The sequence below is a fragment of the Myotis myotis genome, unplaced genomic scaffold (genome assembly GCF_014108235.1).
Source record: "Myotis myotis isolate mMyoMyo1 unplaced genomic scaffold, mMyoMyo1.p scaffold_m19_p_1, whole genome shotgun sequence".
Taxonomy (NCBI): domain Eukaryota; kingdom Metazoa; phylum Chordata; class Mammalia; order Chiroptera; family Vespertilionidae; genus Myotis; species Myotis myotis.
In genome coordinates, this window is record NW_023416313.1 from 56,283,327 (window position 1) to 56,304,148 (window position 20,822).

General features: G+C 43.0%; 1 protein-coding gene across 3 annotated transcripts in view; it reads left to right on the forward strand.

Moving 5' to 3' along the window:
• Positions 1 to 20,822, forward strand: part of CDS1 (CDP-diacylglycerol synthase 1) — a 74,390-nt gene that overhangs the window by 50,964 nt on the left and 2,604 nt on the right. The window contains exons 12-13 of one of the 3 annotated variants that reach the window (XM_036338559.1): positions 98 to 201; positions 7,472 to 7,919. In XM_036338559.1, the coding sequence (XP_036194452.1) occupies positions 98 to 201; positions 7,472 to 7,481 (114 nt within the window). In that variant the 3' untranslated portion in view covers positions 7,482 to 7,919. Of the gene's footprint in view, positions 1 to 97; positions 202 to 4,076; positions 6,839 to 7,471; positions 7,920 to 20,822 lie in introns of those variants that run through there. The other 2 variants (XM_036338542.1, XM_036338551.1) reach the window with 2 other exon arrangements.

Below are 20,822 nucleotides of genomic sequence, written 5' to 3' on the forward strand. Positions count from 1 at the left end.
TTTCCTTAGTGTCCGTGATTCCAGAAACATCATTAAATAGGAATTTTATGACAAAATTTTTTTGAAAATTGGCTAATCTCTTGGTTTGTTTTGGAAGGATTTTGCAAACACCATTCCTGGACATGGCGGGATAATGGACAGATTTGATTGTCAGTACTTGATGGCAACGTTTGTGCATGTCTACATCACAAGTTTTATAAGGTACTTTTAGATTTAAAAAAAAAAAATGTTTTCATACTTGGTTTCTTGAAGTTCTCGTTTCCATAGGCATTAGTTTGACCGAGTTGCTTTTCTGTCGGTGGTAACCTATAATATCAAAGGGCACGGCGGACCCTGGAGCTGTGTCACACCGTACCCCTAAGCAGCATGCTTACATTTTTATTATTTTACGTAGATTTGAACTGAAATAAACAATAGTACATATTGTGGTCTTTAAAGGGCCCAGTTAAAATCCACTCAGTATGGATGGTCCTGGATTGGAACATCAGAGATTTCATTTCTTGGTTGTGGGTAAGGCAATGGTAGTGAATACAAAGAATTACAAAGGAGGACATAATTCATCCAGTTTACCAATTATTGTTACATGTTGGGAAATGTTCTTGGTACGAATATAGCTGAGAAGAAAACAAACCAAGTCCCTGCCTCAGAGTTTGCATTCTTACTGGGGAGTTGGACGGAGAAGGGGCAGAAGTGGACAGTAAACAAATAAATATAGCTCGTTTAGGTGATTATAAGTGCCACAGAGAAAAATAAAACAAGCCAGGGGTGAGTGGTTGTGTGGGGTGGGGTGAGTGGAGGGTGTTGCTGTTTTATATAGGGTGGCTTATTCTTCTTTTTAAACCTTAATGTTTTGGTTCTGCCTCAAAATGCCCATTTGGGGTGTGAAACCTACCCACATGTTAGCCTTATTTTCCGTGGTCTCTCCTAGTGGGTAAGCTATAGAAAACATGTATTTCCTTCATAGACTTATTTGAAGTTGAAACTCATATTTATAGGTTCCTACATACATACCCATTTTAAATATATACCCATAGCAGCATGAGAATTTTTTATTAACACTTATTTTCCTTGTGTTATCTTCTTAGGAATTTATGTTTTTCTTGAGTAATCTTGTTAGTTTATCTATCTCATTAATCTTTTCAAAGAATAAAATTCTGGCATTGTTAACTTTGTTTTCTATTTCATTGCTGTTTATTCTCATCCTTAATCTTTCTTTAGGTTTAATTTGCTATTCTTAAGCTTCTTGAGATAAAGCTTACACTATTGATTTTCAGCCTACTAGTCTAATATATTCGCCTAAGATTACAAATCTCCTTTTAAGTACTGCTTAAGTTCTCATCCTATATGTTATATTTTTATTTTCATTACTCCATCACAAATGTTTTCTGATTTCCAATATTATATCGTCTTTGACCAGTGGATTATTTATAGGTGTACTGATTCGTTTTTCAAACAAATGGAGATTTTCTCATTCTCCTTCCTTTATTGATTTTGCTTTAATTCCACTGTGGTCAGAAAACATACTGTTTATTATTTCAATATTTAACATTTGTTGAGACTTGCTTTATGCCTCAGTGTATTGTCTATTCAGGTACATGTCCCGTGCGCATACGGAGTGAATGCGCCTTCTGCAGTTTCTGGTGGGCATGTTGTATATGTCATTTGGGTGAAGTTTAGCTTAACCTTCTGAATCTTCTGTACTGATTTTTTTTCCCCTCTGTTCACTTATTCTATCAGTTACAAAGAGAGAGCTTTGTCAAAATCTCCCACCATGATTGTAAATTTACCTAATGCTATTTTTAATTCTGTCATTTGTTGCTTTATATATTTTGAGGTTGTATTAAGTATATACACATTTAGGGTTATCATATCTCCCTGTTGAATCACTCCTAATGTCATTATATAATGTTATATAATGTCCATCTTTATGTACTTCTTGCTTAAAGCCTATTTTGTTGGATATTAGAATAGCTACATCAGCCTTCTTTTGGTTAGTGTTCGCACAAAATTTCTTTGTCCCTCCTTTTACTTTTAGCATTCCTTTATCCTTTTAGCAAAAGTGTGTTTTCTTCTCTCTCTCTCTCTCTCTCTCTCTCTCTCTTTTTTTTTTTTTTTTTTTTTGAGAGAGAGAGTGAAAGGGAGGGAGGGAGAGAGAAATATCAATGTGAGAGAGACACATCAATTGGCTTCCTCCCGTACATGCCCGACCAGGGCCAGAGATGGAACCTGCAACCCGGGTACATGCCCTCGACTGGGAATCGAACCTGAGACCCCTTGGTAAACAGGCAGACACACTAACCACTGATGCAAGTCAGGGCTTCTTTTCTTTTCTAACAAGCAGATAGCTGGATTTTGTTTTTGTTTTTTATAACCCAGTAGATAGTCTTTGTCTTTTTATTGGGAATATTCAATCTATTTGTGTAATTTATTTACTGATAGAGTTGAGAATTAGTAATTAGTGGCTAAACCCTCAGAAGTCTTTCTTTGCAGCAGATGGCAGCGTTTAGGGCATTAACTCATAAATTTTTTTTCGAATGTGCTTTTCTCCCAGTAGAGGAGTCATGCTGAGCCATGTGCTTGCCATCTGAAATATTTGCTGTTGGAACATAGTGCTGGTGCCAGGATGCAGCTAGCCAGGAGCACCTGCTGGCAGTTTTGCATTTAGCTGAACTTGCTAGAAACGCCTTCCTTTTCTCTGCGGGCCCTGCTCTGCGTTTACGTTATGAAGTTGCTGAATCTTTTGAAGAAATCTAAGACAAGCAGTGCCCTGACTTGAGGAGACTGTGGCTGTGTAATTTATGGCTGCAGTTTTTGGCATTTGCACAAAGGGGACCCATAGGATGGGTGAATCTGAGTATTTCTACTTCCTATAATTCCATTTGAACTAAAGAGTCCTTATTATAAATCCTAAATTTAATTACTCGTGTAAAGGTCTCTCTGGTTACCATTCTCCTTATATTACTTATGTCTTTTTCCCATTGGATTTTACTCACTGCTCTTCACAAAAAGTAAACCATACTCTTCTATTCAAGTGGACTGTAGAAATTACAAAGAACAGTGCATATACATTAACATCTGAATTAGGTTCACTCGGAACTTGACAGAATAACACTTTAGAAGATCACACGTGGACTCCAGTGTACAAGGGGGGTGAGTTCTAGAGCACAGGAGGGGAGACTACAGTCCCCTGGCTGAGAGTCGTAGCATCACAGGTGCGAGGGCAGCAGTCCTGACCTGGAGCTTTCTGACCTGCGCATTGTGAAGGGGAAGAGAAGGGCTGCAGTGGGGGTGCTGGTGGAGCTTGCCCACAGGGCAGTGCTGAGAGGCCCCTGTGTGGGCTGTGGGGAGAGCATGGTATCACTGGCCTTTGCTGCTTCAGTCCCCCCTGGGCTCACACCCTTCCCCTGGAACCGCCAGGGTGGTGGGCGAGGAGGCAGGGCTCTCCTCCATTCAACTGGAGCAGATCCGCTTTCATTCTGTTCCTTAGACTGGGGACCCAAGACTCTCTTTGAACAAAGGCTGTGGCCCCTGTTGCTGAGGCCGGGTAGGAATTCAGTGCTGGGCTCAGAACCTTTGAGTCTTGCCTCTTGAACATTCATGGTTCCCTGGGTAGTTCTTCAACAGAATGCCTGCCATTGTTTGACATTTCTTTGAAGCTAACAAGCAAAACACTGTTTTCATGTCCTCTCCCACCAGGAATTTTGCTCCTTTCCTTACAAGATAGCTTTTGTGCCTTGTCCAATCTTGGGATTTGTCCCCTATCCGTACCTCTAACTCAGGTTGCCCTTCTGAGAATTTTGTAGAGCTCAGATCCGTACCCCTTGTACTGCCCATTCTTGCCATGTTGAGATTGCACGCCTCTCAGCAGAAAATTGTTTGGTTTTCTTGCTTTTGTTTTTGTGTGTGTGTTTTACTGTTGGCACTAACGTTGGGCATAGAGTGTGCTCTGATCAGGAGCTGTTTCAGTTCTGTAAAGATTGCTACTCTACACTGAGAGGCAGCATTTAAACTGTGGGCATATGCTTCCTTCAGCTCTCTGCAAATAGCGAGAACTCTCCTTTCTGCTCTGTTACCAGGGGCCCGAATCCCAGCAAAGTGCTGCAGCAGCTGTTGGTGCTTCAGCCAGAACAGCAGTTAAACATATACAAGACCCTGAAGATGCACCTCATTGAGAAAGGGATCCTGCAGCCCACCTTGAAGGTATAACCGGACCCAGAGAGAGAAAGACTCAATCGACAATAAGGAATTCTACAGAAAAGCACTGACAGATGAAATTTTGTAAATGTACAGAAAAGTGGTTGAAAATGCACTAGCGTGAAGATTTACAGACACGAATGTTTCTTCTCTGAACTACTGTGAATATTTAACACACACTGACTTGATCTAAGTTATGAAATAAGTAGCAAATCATCATCAGAGTATTCTGTACTTTTTTCTAAAGTGTATTTTCTGATGTTAACTTCCTTTCCCTTACTTACCATTTTCATAATTTAAAAGACTGTTTTAAAGAGTCAAATACTATCAAATGAGTCCATTGAGGATGTCTTAAGATTGCACCTGAAAGTGTGCCCTTTGCACAAATATTTACTTTTGCACTTGGAGCTGCTCTCGGTTTTAGCAGAATGTTCTCTGGGAGGCACAATAGGAAGTTCGTTCTCCTGCACTTCCTCCTCTTTTAGTTTGAAGTATTTTCTGAGGGCTGAGTTGGATCCAAAACAAAAGGAAAGTAAGTAATCATTTGCCAGGGGAAAACATTCCTCTTTTAGGTAGGTTTGAGATTCAAGAGAGGGAGGCTGAAATTTCTATCTTTATTGGCTGACATCAGACTCTACTTCTGATAAAGTTGTTTGGAAAAACCTGACGCCGCAAAAGCTTTTGAAGAGAAACAAAGGGGAGTTCTGCTCTGAAGAACGTGTGCAGCCTCCACAGATGATAAGAGCTCAGGAGACTGCGTAAGACAGAGACACGGGGCACAGGCCACTTTGGGTCTAGTTAGTTCTCTGCTTTTCCTCGTTTCCCTGTGAACTGGTTTCTTTAAGTTCTATAGCCGTGAGCACAAAAGATGAATACGCAGGGGTAGAGAGCAGGGGTGGTGGCTGAAGCAGAGAGGGGGTGCCCCGCTGAGCGAGAGTGACCTGTCTGTGGACAAGGTTCTGTGTCCCGGGCGCCCCTACCCGTCTCCTTCCTGTGCAGCTGGAGACACTCCACTGGCAGGAAGCTTGGAGATCTGCCTGGAGGCCCAGACCCTGACTGACTTCATGGGAGCAGCTCATCTCTGTCCCTTTCCTTTTTCACATCATGTCATAAAACCCAAGGACATCAGCTGATGATATTTTTCTTCCAAGAATGAAAATCAAGCAGGAGTGATTCCCGCCGAGAACAAAAAGCACACGAATGTCAAACCTTCCTCTGATGGACAGGAGATGAGGACAAGTTTCTTACCAGTGAATGCAAATAAGCTCATGTTGCTGTGTGCTCTGTATAACCATACTTACTGTATCGAAGAGGCAGCAGTAAACCTTTGAAAATTGCCTGTTGCTCCTTGGCTAAATGTTCAGAGAGGAGAAATAGATATATTTTAAAGAATGTTTTACTAATGAAAAGAGGAAATATTTTTGTTTAAATCAAAAACAAATTTCAATCATTTTATATTCCTGTTCTACTATTATACCTACAATCAAAGAGTGTGGATATGCATGGGTCCCAATACAGATATTCCTAGGATGGCATTTAAACGGGCAGCTTTATCAAGTGCACTGCACGGTAGTGGGTGTAGCTGAACTCAGTACCAAGAGTCTGATTTCTCAGTTTGGCATTCAGTTGGTTCACAACTGGATGTATTCAGTCAGCGTTATTTCACCCTATTCCATAAAAACCTAGAATTGGCATTGGAAATGTTATAAGACAAAATGATCCCTTATAAAATCAGGCTACCTACCAGTTAATTTTCAGCATCTCTCATTATTTGCCTCACAAAAGCTCCAAATGGTGGTCATACAGGAATGTAGCATATCAAAGTTGAAAAGTCAAATAAAAAGTTTGTAATAGGAACTTAGCTGACGAAGATTTGCACAATAAAAACGCCTTGGAGACACACAGTTCCCTGGCATTTTCTATAAGGTGACTGGTGAGGCACTGCAGTGCAGTTATAGGAGAGCATCCCCGAATACCTGTATTGTAAAATCAATATTATAATAAAATATTAAGCTAGAGATATTTGTGTCACAATAATAAATTTCCTCAAATATACTTTGAGTTGGGTGTACACTATTCTATATGTAAAAAGTAAATTGTTTTAACAGAGCACTAAAGTACTTTTTTGTACTTTTAGAGCATGTATATTAAAATACAAGATATTTTATCAAATGACAGCCATAAAACCCTGACTTTGATCATTTTTGTATTTGCACTATGAAGAGGACTTAAATTCTAATATAGCTACGTGATGGCAGAAAGATGAAAGACTAGGGACTTCCTTCAAGGTAATGGTTCATTTTTCCAAATTGGCTAGTTTTGGAGGTGCTCTGAGGGTACCGATTGGTTGACTTTTTAACCTGTGGGATGCAAATGTTCCCTCCGTGTTTTCCCTTGTGGTGGTACATATACATTTACTGTCTGAAAAGCAAAGACCACACCCACCCACCCACCTTTTTTTTGTTTTTTGTTTACAGTGTCACTTTGTACCTTGGTTTGAACAAAGATGGTATCACTTTGTTCAGTGAAAAAGTAGAAGCAGTGTACATATACTGTATGTGGGCAGGAGATAGCTCATGATACGTGTCCATCAGTTCTCTGAATCTTTAACTGAAACATAGGAAAATAAAATAGATAAATCACATTTTGACGTTGTCGTGCCATTTTCTCATTGGAGAAGAAACGTCCGTGCAACTAGTGTTTACAAAATGATGATGGACACACATAAGTAGTATCTGTTGTGTATTTTCCATCACCAACACCTACAGTGACATCTTTGAGGACGGGGATAGTGAAGTTCTGGTGATGACGGAAAGGTGTGTTAGTCAAGAGGTGATGTCCTTTCACTAGAAAGAGTTAAGTACAGAATTTCAGTGGCACTCCCCACACATTTACTTGGGAGAATCCTGATCCAGTTCCTACTAGAGCTTTAAGTTATATGGATGCTGAGTGGCATCTGTTCTGATTGGCCATTGTGATTCCAGGTCGGGCTCAGTGCTAACACTCCAGGCCCTCAAGCTTCAGAACACACCAATGGGTTGGAGTCTGAAGACTTAACTGAACATTCCCACTAGCGTCTCTTGGACAGCCCTTTCGTGCCCAGCCCAGTTTTCATGTTGCAAAGCTTTGAGATGGGCTTTATGATTTCTAGTTGCTGGGGTCACTTTTAAGGGTTAAAATTATGAATGAGCCTTGGTTTGTGTCCACCCTAGAGGAACCAATTAGTAATCCTTCATTTCCTTTCTTCCTACCTTCTCCTCTCGTTGCCCATCTGCAGAGGGAAGTGACTGAACAGAAAGGTAACCATCTGGCCACATTGGGTTTAGGTAGCGTTAATGTAAGTGTTCTTTCAACGGTAGACATCCCATCACGTCATGTCAGCAAGCCTGGGACGTCTACCAGACACCCGGCGCTGCTTTTTTGTTCTAGCACCAAGAACATTAGAACTAGTATTTCTTTACCTGGAGACAGAGGTAAGTACTATCCAGGGTGGGTGTTTATCATGGAAATCACAACGTATAAACCAGGTTCAGGGGAAAACAAGACAACTATTCTGACCTCCACGGAGCAGCTGTCTGTCCTGCAGATAGTCCACAGCAGATTCCTCTGCCTGCTCCTGAAATTCAACAAAATTTAAAATTTCACTTCTTTGGCAATTTGTATGCAGTGGCTGCAAATAAAAAAGCAGGTCTAGACCATTTAACCCAAAGCCTGTTGCACCTTCATCCTGTTGTCTTTCTTTTCCTGTGCAGCGGAAAGAACCATGGAGAGTCCCTGAGTGAGGGTTGATGAATGGAACGTTATCTGATGATGATAATGTTAGTTTTCCAAAGGAGCAGAGAGAATACAGTCTGGCTCTCTAACATGTACAAAGGACATGGGTGGGTAAAGCAAAGCCTTGTTGCCCAGAGAGAGAAAATCATTGAGGGCCAGTCCACCCAAAGGTGTGTTAGAGAATGAAATCCCAAACTGTCGGTCAAGCTTACAGCACAACAGGGTACAGGACTTGAGATTTAAGTTCTCAGACCCTCCTTTCCCGTGCAACCAGCTAAGCTTAAGGGATCCAGGTGGGTTTCTCTTCAAGATGTGCAATGCCAAACCAGACAGGACCTAGAAGAGTAATAAGTTTGAAGAACAAGTTTGAATAATCAAGCATATTTTTTAACAGTTAATTTCAAAAGCATGCGAAAAGGAACTGGAGGCTTCTGCTAGTACAATTAAGACACATTTGAGGGGCGAGTCCAAGATGGCAGCACAGGTAGCCACTGAGCTCACCCCTCTCCCCCCCCTCACCCCCCCCCCACCCCTGCCACAAGAACACATTAAGTGTACACTAATACCTGGGGCAGTGCCTCCTGCGAGCCAACGGGGAGCCAACTGAACAGCTGCACAAGCAAGGGAAAGGGACGCATAGAGAAGGTTGGGGAACACAAGAGCTCTCCGGAGCTGAGGAACAAGCTAGGGCCTGAGGAACTGGTGAGCGCCATTGTTGACGCTTCCCTGGCATGTGGTAGTGGGCAGGAGCTCCATCCAGGTTCCCTGGCCCACCTGCAGGGCACTGGAGCGTGCCCACAGCCACCCTTCTGTAGCCAAATCCAGCAGAAACAGGAGGAGCCGCAGTTCACACAAGGTGCGCCTCCACCTGAAAGCTGATTCAGCAGATAGGGCAGGGTGCTGCTTTGCACACCCACTGGGCTGTGTGCACATGGAGCTCCCCGCCTGGAGAGAATGTGGGACTAGAAAATGCCATGATGTCGCCTGTAGGGATACCCTGTCCAGAGAGTGTACAGATAGTGGGCAGGCTGTACTCCTGGAGACACTGTGGAGCTAGCAAAACTGCAGTACCCACACGCTGCCCCGTGCAGAGTGAATGGGGTGCTGTTGTGTGCATGTAGGGTTACCCTGCCTGGAGAGGGTGAAATATAGTAGATTGCAGCTCAGCATGCACGCAAGACTGCCCCACCCAGAGAAAGGGCAGAGCTGGTAAGGCAGGCGCACAGAGTGGCCCTGCCCATACCCTGCTCTGTGGACATTTAAAGCGATAGGGCACTCACACAGGGCTGCTCCTCTGAGTGCATGAGTAGGTGCACTGTCCAGAGAGGGAGCAGAATTCGTGGGTTGCTGAGAGGCAAGTACGTAAAGCAGCCCCACCCAGACCCTGCTCTGATCACAGTTAAAAACAACAGGGCACACCAACAGCATACCAAGCAGTTCCATCTACATCAGGCAGCCTGACCCAGATTAGAAAAGCAAGGAAGCATACACACCCCAATCTGCCCCACCCAGAACTCACTCCTTAAAGCCAGACCACACACCAGGAACTATACATAGCTGCATGGACTATAATTGGCCTGCCAAAATGATTCAACACAGAGACCACTCTTTCAAGACTGGGAAAGAAAAAGAGCTATTCTATCCAATTCATAGGAAAAAAAAACACAGAAAATAAAATTTAAAAATGGGGAGACAGAAGAACATGCCCCAAATAAAGGAACAAGAAAATACTCCAGAGAAAAACCCTAATGAAATAGAAATAAGTGATTTACCCAATAAAGAATTCAATCATCAAAAGGATGCTCAACAAATTTGAGCATACAATAAAGGAACTCAGATAATGCTTCAGCAAAAAGATAGAAAATGTAATAAAGAACCAATCAGAGGTAAAGAATAAAATAACTGAAATGAAAACTCTAGAAGGATCCACAGCAGATTAGTTAATACAGAAGAATAGATTAGTGACCTGGAAGACAGAATAATGAAATTCACCCAATCAGAACAGCAAATGGAAAAAAAAAAATTTAAGTGAAAATAGTATGAGATCCCTGGATAACATCAAGCACCCTAACGTTCTCATTATAGGAATTCCAAAAAGAGTAGGAAGTAGGGGAGGAGGAGGATCAAAGAGGAAATCAAACACTACCTTGAGATAAATAAAAATGAAAACACAACTTTACAAAATTTGTGGAATTCAGCAAAAGCAGTTATAAGAGGAAAGTTTATAGTTATACAGGCTACCTCAAGAGGGAGGAAGAATCCCAAATAAATAATCTATAATTACATCTGAAAAAACTAGTAAAAGAGAAACCCCAAAGTAAGTAGAAGGAAATGATAAGAATCAAAGCAAAACTAAACAAAAGAAAAAACTTTATAAAGCCCACAGCTAACACCATACTTAATGGTGAAAAGCAAGAAGCTTTTCCTCTAAGATCACAAAAAATGTAAGGATGCCCACTCTCACCATCACTTCTCAATATAGTATTGGAAGTCCTAACCACAGTAATCAGACAAGAACAAGAAATAAAAGGTATATAAACTGTAAAAGAAGTAGTAAAACTTAATATTTTCAGATGACATGATAATCTATATGTAGAAAGCCCTAAAAAAAAACAAATATTAATAGAATTAGTGAAACAATTCTGTAAAGTAGCAGAATACAAAATTAATAAACAGATATACATGTGCTCCTATACAATAATAACAATCAGAAGGAGAAATTAAGAAAACAATCCCATTTACAACTGCAAGAATAAAATAACTAGGAATAAATTCAACGAATGAGGCATTTTGAAAACTACAGTGGGGCCTTGACTTATGAGTTTAATTCGTTCTGTGACAGAGCTCGTAACTCAAATTACCCGTATGTCAAATAATAAAGTGAACGAGTGAGACACGTGATGCTGGGCTGATGTTGTGGCGTTCACTGTGATGTTTCCTGCGCCAACTAGCAGTGGGGTATCTGAAGCTGGCTCGTAACCCGAATTTTAGCTCACAACTCAAAGCAAAAAATCGGCCGAGAGACGGCTCGTATCTTGAAAAACTCGTTAGTCGGGACACTTGTAAGTCAAGGCCCCACTGTATAGGACATTGAAGAGGACACAAATAAATGAAAGGATATACCATGCTCATGGATTGGAAGGATTATTATCATTAAAATGACCATACTACTGAAAGCAATCTGATGAAATTCTTAGATCAATGAAATTCTTATCAAAATACCAATGAAATTCTTATCAGAACTAGAATAAGTAATCTAAAAATTTATGTGGAACAACAAAAGACCATGAATAAACCAAAGCAATCTTGAGACAGAAGAATAAAGTTGGAGGTATCATGTACCCTGATTTCAAACTATATTACAAAGCTATAATAAAACAAAATGGTTCTGACAAAAACACACACATATAAATCAATGGAACAGAATAGAGATACCAGAATTTCTCTCTCAGTCAGAAAAAAATACTTATATGATCAACTAATCTATGATGAAGGACATAAGAATCCTATATAATAAAGAGATAATATGCAAATTGACCATCATTCCAACACACAAGATGGCTGCCCCCATGTGGACACAAGATGGTCAGCAGTGGGGGCAGTTGGGAAGGACCAGGCCTGCAAAGGAGGGCAGTTGGGGGCAATCAGGCCTGGAGGGGAGGGCAGTTAGGGTGACCAGGCCAGCAGAGGAGGGCAGTTGGGGGGACCAGGCCTGTAGGGGAGGGCAGTTAGGGGTGACCAGGCCAGCAAGGGAGGGCAGTTTGGGGCAACCAGGCCTGCAGGGGATGAAATGCCAGAGGAACTTAACTCTCCTTTATGTCCATTAGTGGATTGTAAAATTGGGTTGGAGATGGGGAAGAATGGGAAGTGACTATTTATGGTATGAGGTTTCTTTTGGGGTGATGAAAATGTTCTAGAATTAGATTGTGGTGATAGTTGCACAACTATCTATACTAATAATAGCCTAGGGTGGTCGTCATGCCCTCACGCCATCACGCTGTCACAATCCATCACCAGGGTGTGTGGAGCTTGACGCTGTGTGCATGGTGCAGGTCCCAGCGGCTGCTCCGTGCAGCTTCTGCTGGGGTTTCCGCAGCCCCACACGCACTGCGGGGGCGGGTCCCAGCAGCTGCTCCACGTGGCTTCTGCTGGGGTTCCTGTGGCCCTGCTCACATGGCAGAGACACAACCCCTGGCTCCAGCCTACCTCTTTGGGGTCAATCCATCAAGGGGCCTCAGATGGGTCGGCATGGCCTACCTCTTTGGGGCGATTGATCGCGGGGCTCCTGCACTCTGAGAAGGCACAGGCCAGGCTGGGAGACACCCCCAGCCCGCCCAGAGTGCACAGATTTTTTGCACCAGGCCACTAGTGTAAATATATAAAAACCCATTCTAAACTGATGAATTTTATAGTGTTGAACATGAATTTTGGGGGATTAAAAAGACAGGTTTTTAGGTAATTTCAGAAATTAAGGGGACCATGGAAGAAGCACAAGGCTGCAGAGCAGCAGAAGGTATATTTCCATAGAATAGGGAAGCTGTAAAGCTGCAACAGGTACATTTCCATAGAGTGAGGGAGCTAGAAACAGCAGAAGGTCTATATTTACAAAATAAAGGGAAGGAAGCCCCTCATCCAGAAGGAGAAGAAGAAAGCCCAAAGGGAATAGGAAAACAGTAAGGAAGGAGCAGGGGGAGGGAGGGCGGGGAGAGAACTTCACATGTCCCATGTGAGGTTCGACCTTTGAGCTCAGAAGTTACTATAGTAACCAGTCTAAGGGAATAGTGACCAATCAGAGGGGATATCAAGGCACAAAGATCTACAGCCTTTATAAACCGTGGAAACAGGGACTCAGTGGGACTCTTTCCCTCTCCCCAAGCGGGAGTCTGTGCTGTGAGATTCTTTCCCCTTCCCCCCGTGAGAGTCTGTATTTGTTCTTCAATAAAATGTCCACCTTTACTATACCACCTTCCATCTGTGGATTCATTCTTCTCCCATGGACAAAGAGCCCGGGAACCATCCTGCCCAGGAAAACACCACGTGTTCCAGTCCAAAAAATCCCACTTCAGTGTGTTAATTATATATCAATAAAGTTAAAAAATCTGACTACCTGGCCAGTGTGAGTCATTTGGGTGTCGCCCCATGACCGTAGGCTTGCCAGTTCCATTCCTGGTCAGGACACATGCCTTGGTCATGGGCTTGATCCCTGGGAGGGGGCATGCAGGAGGCAGCCAACTGATGTTTCTCTCTCACATCTATGTTTTTCTCCCTCTTCCTTCCTAAAAATCAATAAAATATTTAACAAACAGAAAAATCTGACTAGAGAATCTGTAATGATGGGATCTGCAGGGAGGGTATTCCAGGCCTGAGGTGAGTCAGAGAAGGGCTACCAGCTGACTCCACAACTGGGGACCCCACAACTGGTCCAGCTGCCCCTCTCTGAATTGTCCGATGGGCAGTGTTGAGGGCTGGGGGCTGCCCTGGAATATCTACGACTCCTGGTGAGGCTAGACTAGGAGGAGGGCAGGCTTTTTTCTCAGACATTGCTGCAAAGACCCTCTGGCTTCTACCGAGGCCTGGAAGGCAGCTGGTCCCCCTGTAGGGAGAGGGCGCCTTTCTCAAGGGTGCTCTCAAGGGCTAAGGAACTGGAATGTTTAAGATGAAACCTCAGTGAAAGTTTGAGTAGAAGTATTCAAGCATGTGGTATGTGAAAGCTCAAATTCAACACAAGAAAGATGATTTAAGATTTCCACCAAAACCTATTGCATTAATGTTCATGATCCATAACATTAAGCTAAATGAAATAGATCAGTCACAGAAGGACAAACACAGTATGCTTCCACTGATGAGATATCGCAATTAAACTCATAGAAGCAGAGAGTAGAATGGTGGTTGCCAGGGGATGGGGGTAGGGGGGACAGGGAGATGCTATTCAATGGATATAAAATTTCAGTTGTGCAAGACACAAGTTTAGAGATGTGTCCTACCACATTGTGCCTACAGTTAACAATATTATCTACTTTTAAAAATCTCATGTTAAAGTGTTCTTATAACAATAATAATAAAAGTTGAAGGTCAGTAAGTCAAGGGCCACCTCTAATTCCTTCCCTCAACATATTCATTGAGCAGCTACTTTGCCTGGTACAGTTGTGACCAAAGCAGACACAAATATCAGCCTCCAATTAGCTTACACTTTACTGGGGAGACACCACCAACACATATTATATAGTATTTCAGATTACGGGGAATTTAGAGGCAGGCAAATTGCAACAGTAAATACTGCAGGGTGGTCAAGGGAGGCCTCCCTTCCAGGTGACCAGAGCAGGTACAGGAGGAAGAGAGCTCAGATTAGGATCTTCACAGGCAGAGGTGACAGTCACAGCGAGGGTACAAGGGCATGTACGTGTGTATGCAGTACAGGAGGGGGAGAGAGGCAAGGAGCCCCATGGGATCTTAGCAGGGACAGAGAGAACCTGGCACCTACAAGCTCACTGTGGCTGCCTCGCTGAGAACTGACTATTGCAGGCAAAGGCAAGAGTACACAATTCCCAGCAGCCAGCCTTTAAACTAATTCACTCACAATCTATCTCAGCAGATGTCAAGTCTGGGCAGGAGTATCCACCTTGAAAAGGCAGAAGATGAAAACCAATGGTGTGACACCTATAGAAAAAGGGAGGGAGGCAGGAAGGCAGGCAAGTGTTTGCAAAAAGACCAAGAGGCCAGTATGGGGAATAGAAGAGGATTTTCTGGGAAGGCTTTGTATTCTATAATTTAGTAAGGAGAAAGCACTAAAGATGATGATGATGATGATGATGATGATGATGATGATGATGATGATATAAATACTGCAGAGCTAAGAAAAGAACACTGTGAATTAGAAACAGTAAGGTATGAAACAGACTTGCTGGAAATTCAATTACAGAGTCAGGAGTTGGAGTGCAGCCTCTCATTGACAGGCTAGAAAGTTCCTAAGAGGGTAGTTGTGCCGTTTTTTACAGAACTCAAGGCCCAGCAGCATATGTGTCAGCATGAACACTTAATTACGGCCTCAGAAGGAAAAAGAATTCCACATAGGTGGATCCAAACTCCAAACGCACTCCTACCTGATAACTTTGCGAAAGTAGGTCTTCCTTCTTCCTCTTGGCAGATCAGCCTACGGACCCAGACGGTGATGATTCTTAAGTTTACAACCAAAGACTCCTTAGGTTGACCTTTGCTCCATGGTTTATTTCGCTCTAATCAGGTTTCAAAAGGATGGCTTCCTTTTAGGAACAGAAATATTTTTTTAGGGGACAGCTTTTATTTTCAATTTGTGGCGGTGCTTGAGGGCAAGATCCTAAAGAAGTTCTCTTTCTTTCTTTCTTTCTTTCTTTCTTTCTTTCTTTCTTTCTTTCTTTCTTTCTTTCTTTCCTCCCTTCCTTCCTTCTCTCTCTCTCTCTCTCTCTCTCTCTCTCTCTCTCTCTCTCTCTCTCTCTCTCTCTCTCTCTTTCTTTCTTTCCTCTTTCAGTTCTTTATTGTTTAAAGTATTACATATAGTATTACATATGTCTCTTTCCTTCCCTATTGGCCACCCCTACCCCCAGCACATGTCTCACCCTCTTTTTCTTTTTCTTTTTTTAATCCCCACTCTACCATATGTTCACTGATTTTAAAGAGACAGGGAGGGAATAAGGAAGGTAGGGAGAGAGAAACATGCATTGGTTGCCTCCTGCATGTGCCCTGGTGGGAATCCAACCTGCAAACCTTTTGGTGTTTGGGATGGGATGACGGAGATGACACTCCAACCCACTGAGCCTCGTGCCAGGGCAGGAGTTGTTTTCTTTAAACACTCTAAACTCTGCCCTGGAATGAACTTGCCACTGTCTTTGTTGAGCAGGAAGTATGATAGCTGAAGGCCAAAGTTGACGTTCTAACCCTTATTATCTCCTTGATAAAGCAGGGTACAATTATGCATGGATGGCACAGAAATAACACTCTAAGTACATTTTCACTGTAGTTACAAAAAAAAAAAAAGAAAAGAAAGAAAGAAAAGAAAGGACATAAACTGGGAGCACTGGCCAGGGAGTGGGAAAGCTCAGGGGTAGAGCTGGGAATTAGACCTAATAAGCAGCATGGCATTGGAACCACCAAACCCCTCTCCAAATCCCTTTCCTCTTGTGTGAAATGACTTCTCAGGGCTCTCCCCACTGTTAACATAAAAACATTGAAACCTGTAAAGAATTTTTGTGAGTTTATTTGGGCCAAACAGTCGACATATGCCAGGCTCCTGTCATTCTCACTCACCCTCTCACAATCCGTGACTTGAACCAGACCCCCAGTGCAGGTGTGTGGAGGGGCGTCCACCGCGGCACTGCCCCCACTGCAGACTCTCATGCTGTTCGATCATCTGTCCAGTTGTTTCAGTCGTGACGGTCCCTAGCTTTTTATATAATAGGATTTCTGAATTAACACTACAATTCATTGAGAACAAGCTTGTTCATATATATATATATATATATATATATATATATATAGAGAGAGAGAGAGAGAGAGAGAGAGAGAGAGAGAGAGAGAGATATATATATATATATATATATATATATATATATATATATGAAAACCAATATATATATATATATATGTAGTAGTATGTTAATAATATCTCAATAAATTTACATATGAGAAACCGTAGATGAGGACAAGTTGTCCAAAATCACACATGAAGTGGTAGAAGAGGTACTTAAACCCCAGACCAGCTCCGCTGCCAAGCTCCTGGCCAGTGTGTTACAGTACACCACTGTACCTAATATAGAAAGATTACCATTAATAGTTTTTTTACAGTAGCAACATTTTAGAGTCTTGACTAGATTTAAAAAAGACCTTGATAGCAACTCCAGCACTTGAGATGCAATCCTGGTCTTTGTGTGGCCACCACCAATGGGCCCAGTGTGACGGGGCTGGGGCCTGCGGGTGGCAGGTTGCAGTGGGAGCCCCGTTGAAAGCTCAGGGCCCTAGATTAGGAACACTGTTCCCAAACGCACACAGGTCACTTGACAGTTTAGGTGGCACCCTCTCCTTGGATCAGCGCTTCTCAAAGTCTGCTTCACAGACTCCTGGGCATCCTGAGACCCTTTTGGGGTCTCTGACTATGAAGACTATGCTCAGAATAATACTAAAACATTATCTGCCTTTTCTCACTCTATTGCATTGGTATTTGTACTGACATGAGGTACAAAACAATGGTGAGTAAACTGCTGGAATCTACATGTGAATCAGGCCGGCCCATGGCACCAAACTGGTAGCAGCAGTCATGATATACTTCATTGACAAGTACTTGCAGTACAAAGAAAAGAGCCTGTTTCACTTAAGAATGTCCCCTGAGAAGCAGTAAAAATGACTACTTGTATTAAATCTTAAGCCTTAAGCCTTAAGCCATGTGACACAAAATGATAAGCACCCACAAGGCACCACAATGGTTCTGGGCAATGCTTGTCTCAGAGGAAATAGCTTGTGCAACTGCACTGTGGGCTGGACCCGCTGCTGTTCCCACGAACACCAGCGTTACTGGAAAGAACAACGGGCAAACTATGGTTCTCTGGCAGCAGTGTTCTTGAAATTAACAGAATGGGCTTCAAAGAAAACAACACACAGTATTTACTGCCAAGGATAACATTTTAGGCTTTGAACAAAATTTCTAATTTTGAGAAACTTGTATGCATCGCCATGACTTTGGATTTCCTGAGAATTCTGGTGACACTGAGATACATGATGTGATTGTCTGATAAGATATGTAATGAAGTATGTCAACACTTGGAAGATCTATATACACACCAGTAGTGGTACAATTTTTGACTACGTTAGGGATCTAATAGTTTCTAAATGACCAATGCTTGCTTATAAAATTACGCATGGGGAAAAGATACATTCAAAGTGCAAGACAGACAAATGGATTTAAAGGTAATAGAGTATGAAAAGTTCATTGATGCAGTTTCAGATGACACATAGTAGGCAACCTTTCAGAAACTTCATCTTTAAGAAGCAAGATTTCAACAGACTATTAAAATCTGCCCCCTTTCCCACCCACATACCTGTGTGAGACCGCATTTTCCTTTTATGCTTCAACTGAAGTAAAGTATCACCAGATTGAATGTAGAAGCATCCAGGACAGTGATGGCGAACCTTTTGAGCGCGGCGTGTCAGCATTTTGAAAAACCCTAACTTAACTCTGGTGCCGTGTCACATATAGAAATTTTTTGATATTTGCAACCACAGTAAAACAAAGACTTATATTTTTGATATTTATTTTATATATTTAAATGCCATTTAACAAAGAAAAATCAACCAAAAAAATGAGTTTGCGTGTCACCTCTGACACGCGTGTCACCTCTGACATGCGTGTCATAGGTTCGCCATCACTGATCTAGGAGAATCGACCTGTGTTTAATTAAGCCAGACATTAAAGAGTTTGCAAAATTGTGAAACAATCTCTCTCCTAGTTTTTTTGGAAGTTTTTTCTTGTTCATAGAAGTATGTTGTTAATATATAATGGTTTTATCACTGTTATGTTTAAATGAGTATATCTATTTTTAAAATCTCAGTTTTTATTTTTAATACAGTTACTATTGATAGATGCAAACCATACAAACAAAAGCGGTTGGAGTCCTTGAGTTTTTAAGGATCCAAAGGTCCTAAAACCCAAACATTGAGTGAGAAGGAAAATAGGGGGGCATCTGATCGATGCTCAAACCTCACAGGGAAGGTGGGGGTGGGGAGGGGGGGAAGGGAGAGAGATCAACTAAAAGACTTGTATGCACAAATATAAGCATAACCAATGGACAGAGACAACAGGGGAGTGAGGGCATGTACAGGAGTGGGTTGGGGGGGCAATGAGGGGATATGGACACATATGTAATACCTTAGTCCATAAAAATATAGGGGGCAACTTTGGGGGCTTACAGCCTAGTTCAGTACCTACTTAAACAGTAATCTTACAAGCCCCATTCTAACTGACTTGGGCGGAGCTACAAAGCCCACCCTGATGGGCCCGCCACAAGAAGATATACATATTAAAACCTCCCCACATTGTCAGTTCAGATTGGCTTTGGATCAGAATCCCCTGTGCGAGCAGCTCTGGGTAATAAAGGTTTTCTTTCCTGATTCCTCTGAGTGCTCACTGATCGTGCTCCTGGGCCATCTGAAGAATTGCTGCCACAACATAATTGGTGCATTGGCCGGGAAGCATCAGTTGCACTGGCTTTTGGGCCACCGCTGATGAGAGCAGCCTCCAGGGCACTCAGTCCGGGCTCTGAGACCCTAGGAAGGTGCCACCAGCTCACTCGCCAGTTCCTGGACTCACGGGGCCTGGAGAGACTGCTGTGACTCTGTGCTCCAGGGGATTCACTGAGGCAGGAAATACCTTTCTGGACCCGCGGTTACACCTGACTAGTAAATTTTCTCTAGGGAATAGTCCTGTCTTTTGGGACAGAAGAGGCTGGCTGATCGCTGCCTAAGCAAATATTTGCCTCAGGGACTTCCTGTGGGTGGAAGTCAAAACTCGGACTGACTGGTGTGTGAATAAGAATGTGAATGGTGATTCTCATACGGCCAAGGGAGGCATCGTCACCTGGGGGACTGAGGCAACCTGGTCCTCTGCAGTGGTGATTGGGCCCAGGATTTATACGGATTCTCCAAAGCTAAGAGACACTTAAGTCCAGATGACTGGCATGGCCGGGTGGTGAAGCAAACGTTACCTTTGTTTGTCTTGCATCTCTGTTCACTGGGTGGGGCTACATACTTGCAACATGGGTAATAGCTCCTCAAAGTCTACTGTCTTAGAATGCATGTTAAGGAATTTTTAAAAAGGGTTTATTGGGGACTAAGGGGCAAAACTAGTCCCCTGGGAGTTAAAAAGAATGTGTGAAATAGACTGGCCATCTTTTGGAGTAGGATGGCCACTGGAGGGCACATTGGATGTCCCCACAATCAGGAATGTTCACAGAATTATCATAGGAGACCCAGGTCATCCTGATCAGTTCCCTTATATTGACCAGTGGCTATAAATAGCACAGCTTAAGCTGCCTTGGGTCTGGTTTGGTGTATATAAGGAGGGACAGAGTAAGATTTTAATGGCAGGAGAAAAAGAACAGGCCTCTCAGAAGGAAACTAAGCCTCCTAGTCTACAAGAACCCCCTGAGGAAGCCCTGCAAGTTCTACCACCTCCATACGTGCCTCAAGTGGCACCCAGTGCTCCTTTGCCTGGTCAGGGGAGCTTAGATACACCACTTCCTTTCCTCTACCCCCAACCAGACTCTCCAGACCAGTTGGATGATATTTGCGCTCAGCTGATCAGGGACCCAGGCCACCCCTGGCTTTCCAGACGCCTCTCCAAGAAGTGTGGGGCCCCCATGTAGTTGGAGAAGACGGGACTGTACAAGGGGGGGATTGGTCTTTTACTACCAGCCTTTCACTATGACTGATCTCTTAAATTGGAAGCATCACACTCTTGCTTATTCTGAAAAACTTCAGGCCATGGTTGACCTACTCAAGTCAATTTTTCAGACCCATATGCCCACCTGGGTCGATTGCAAGCAACTCCTTCTTATGCTTTTCAACACTGAGGAGCGCATGAGAATAATAGCAGAAGCTCAGAAATGGCTCCAGACCCAGGCTCCAGCAGGGATATTGGACACAGACAGATGGGCCAGGGAAGCTCTCCCAGATGAGAAACCCTGATGGGACCTGAACTCGGAGTACAGGAAAGCCAGGCTAGAGAGATACTGACTGGCCTTCCTCCAGGGGCTCAGGGTAGGGGCAAGAAACACACTAATATGGCTAAGACCTCTGAGGTTTTCCAGAAGTCTGATCAAAGTCCGGCAGCC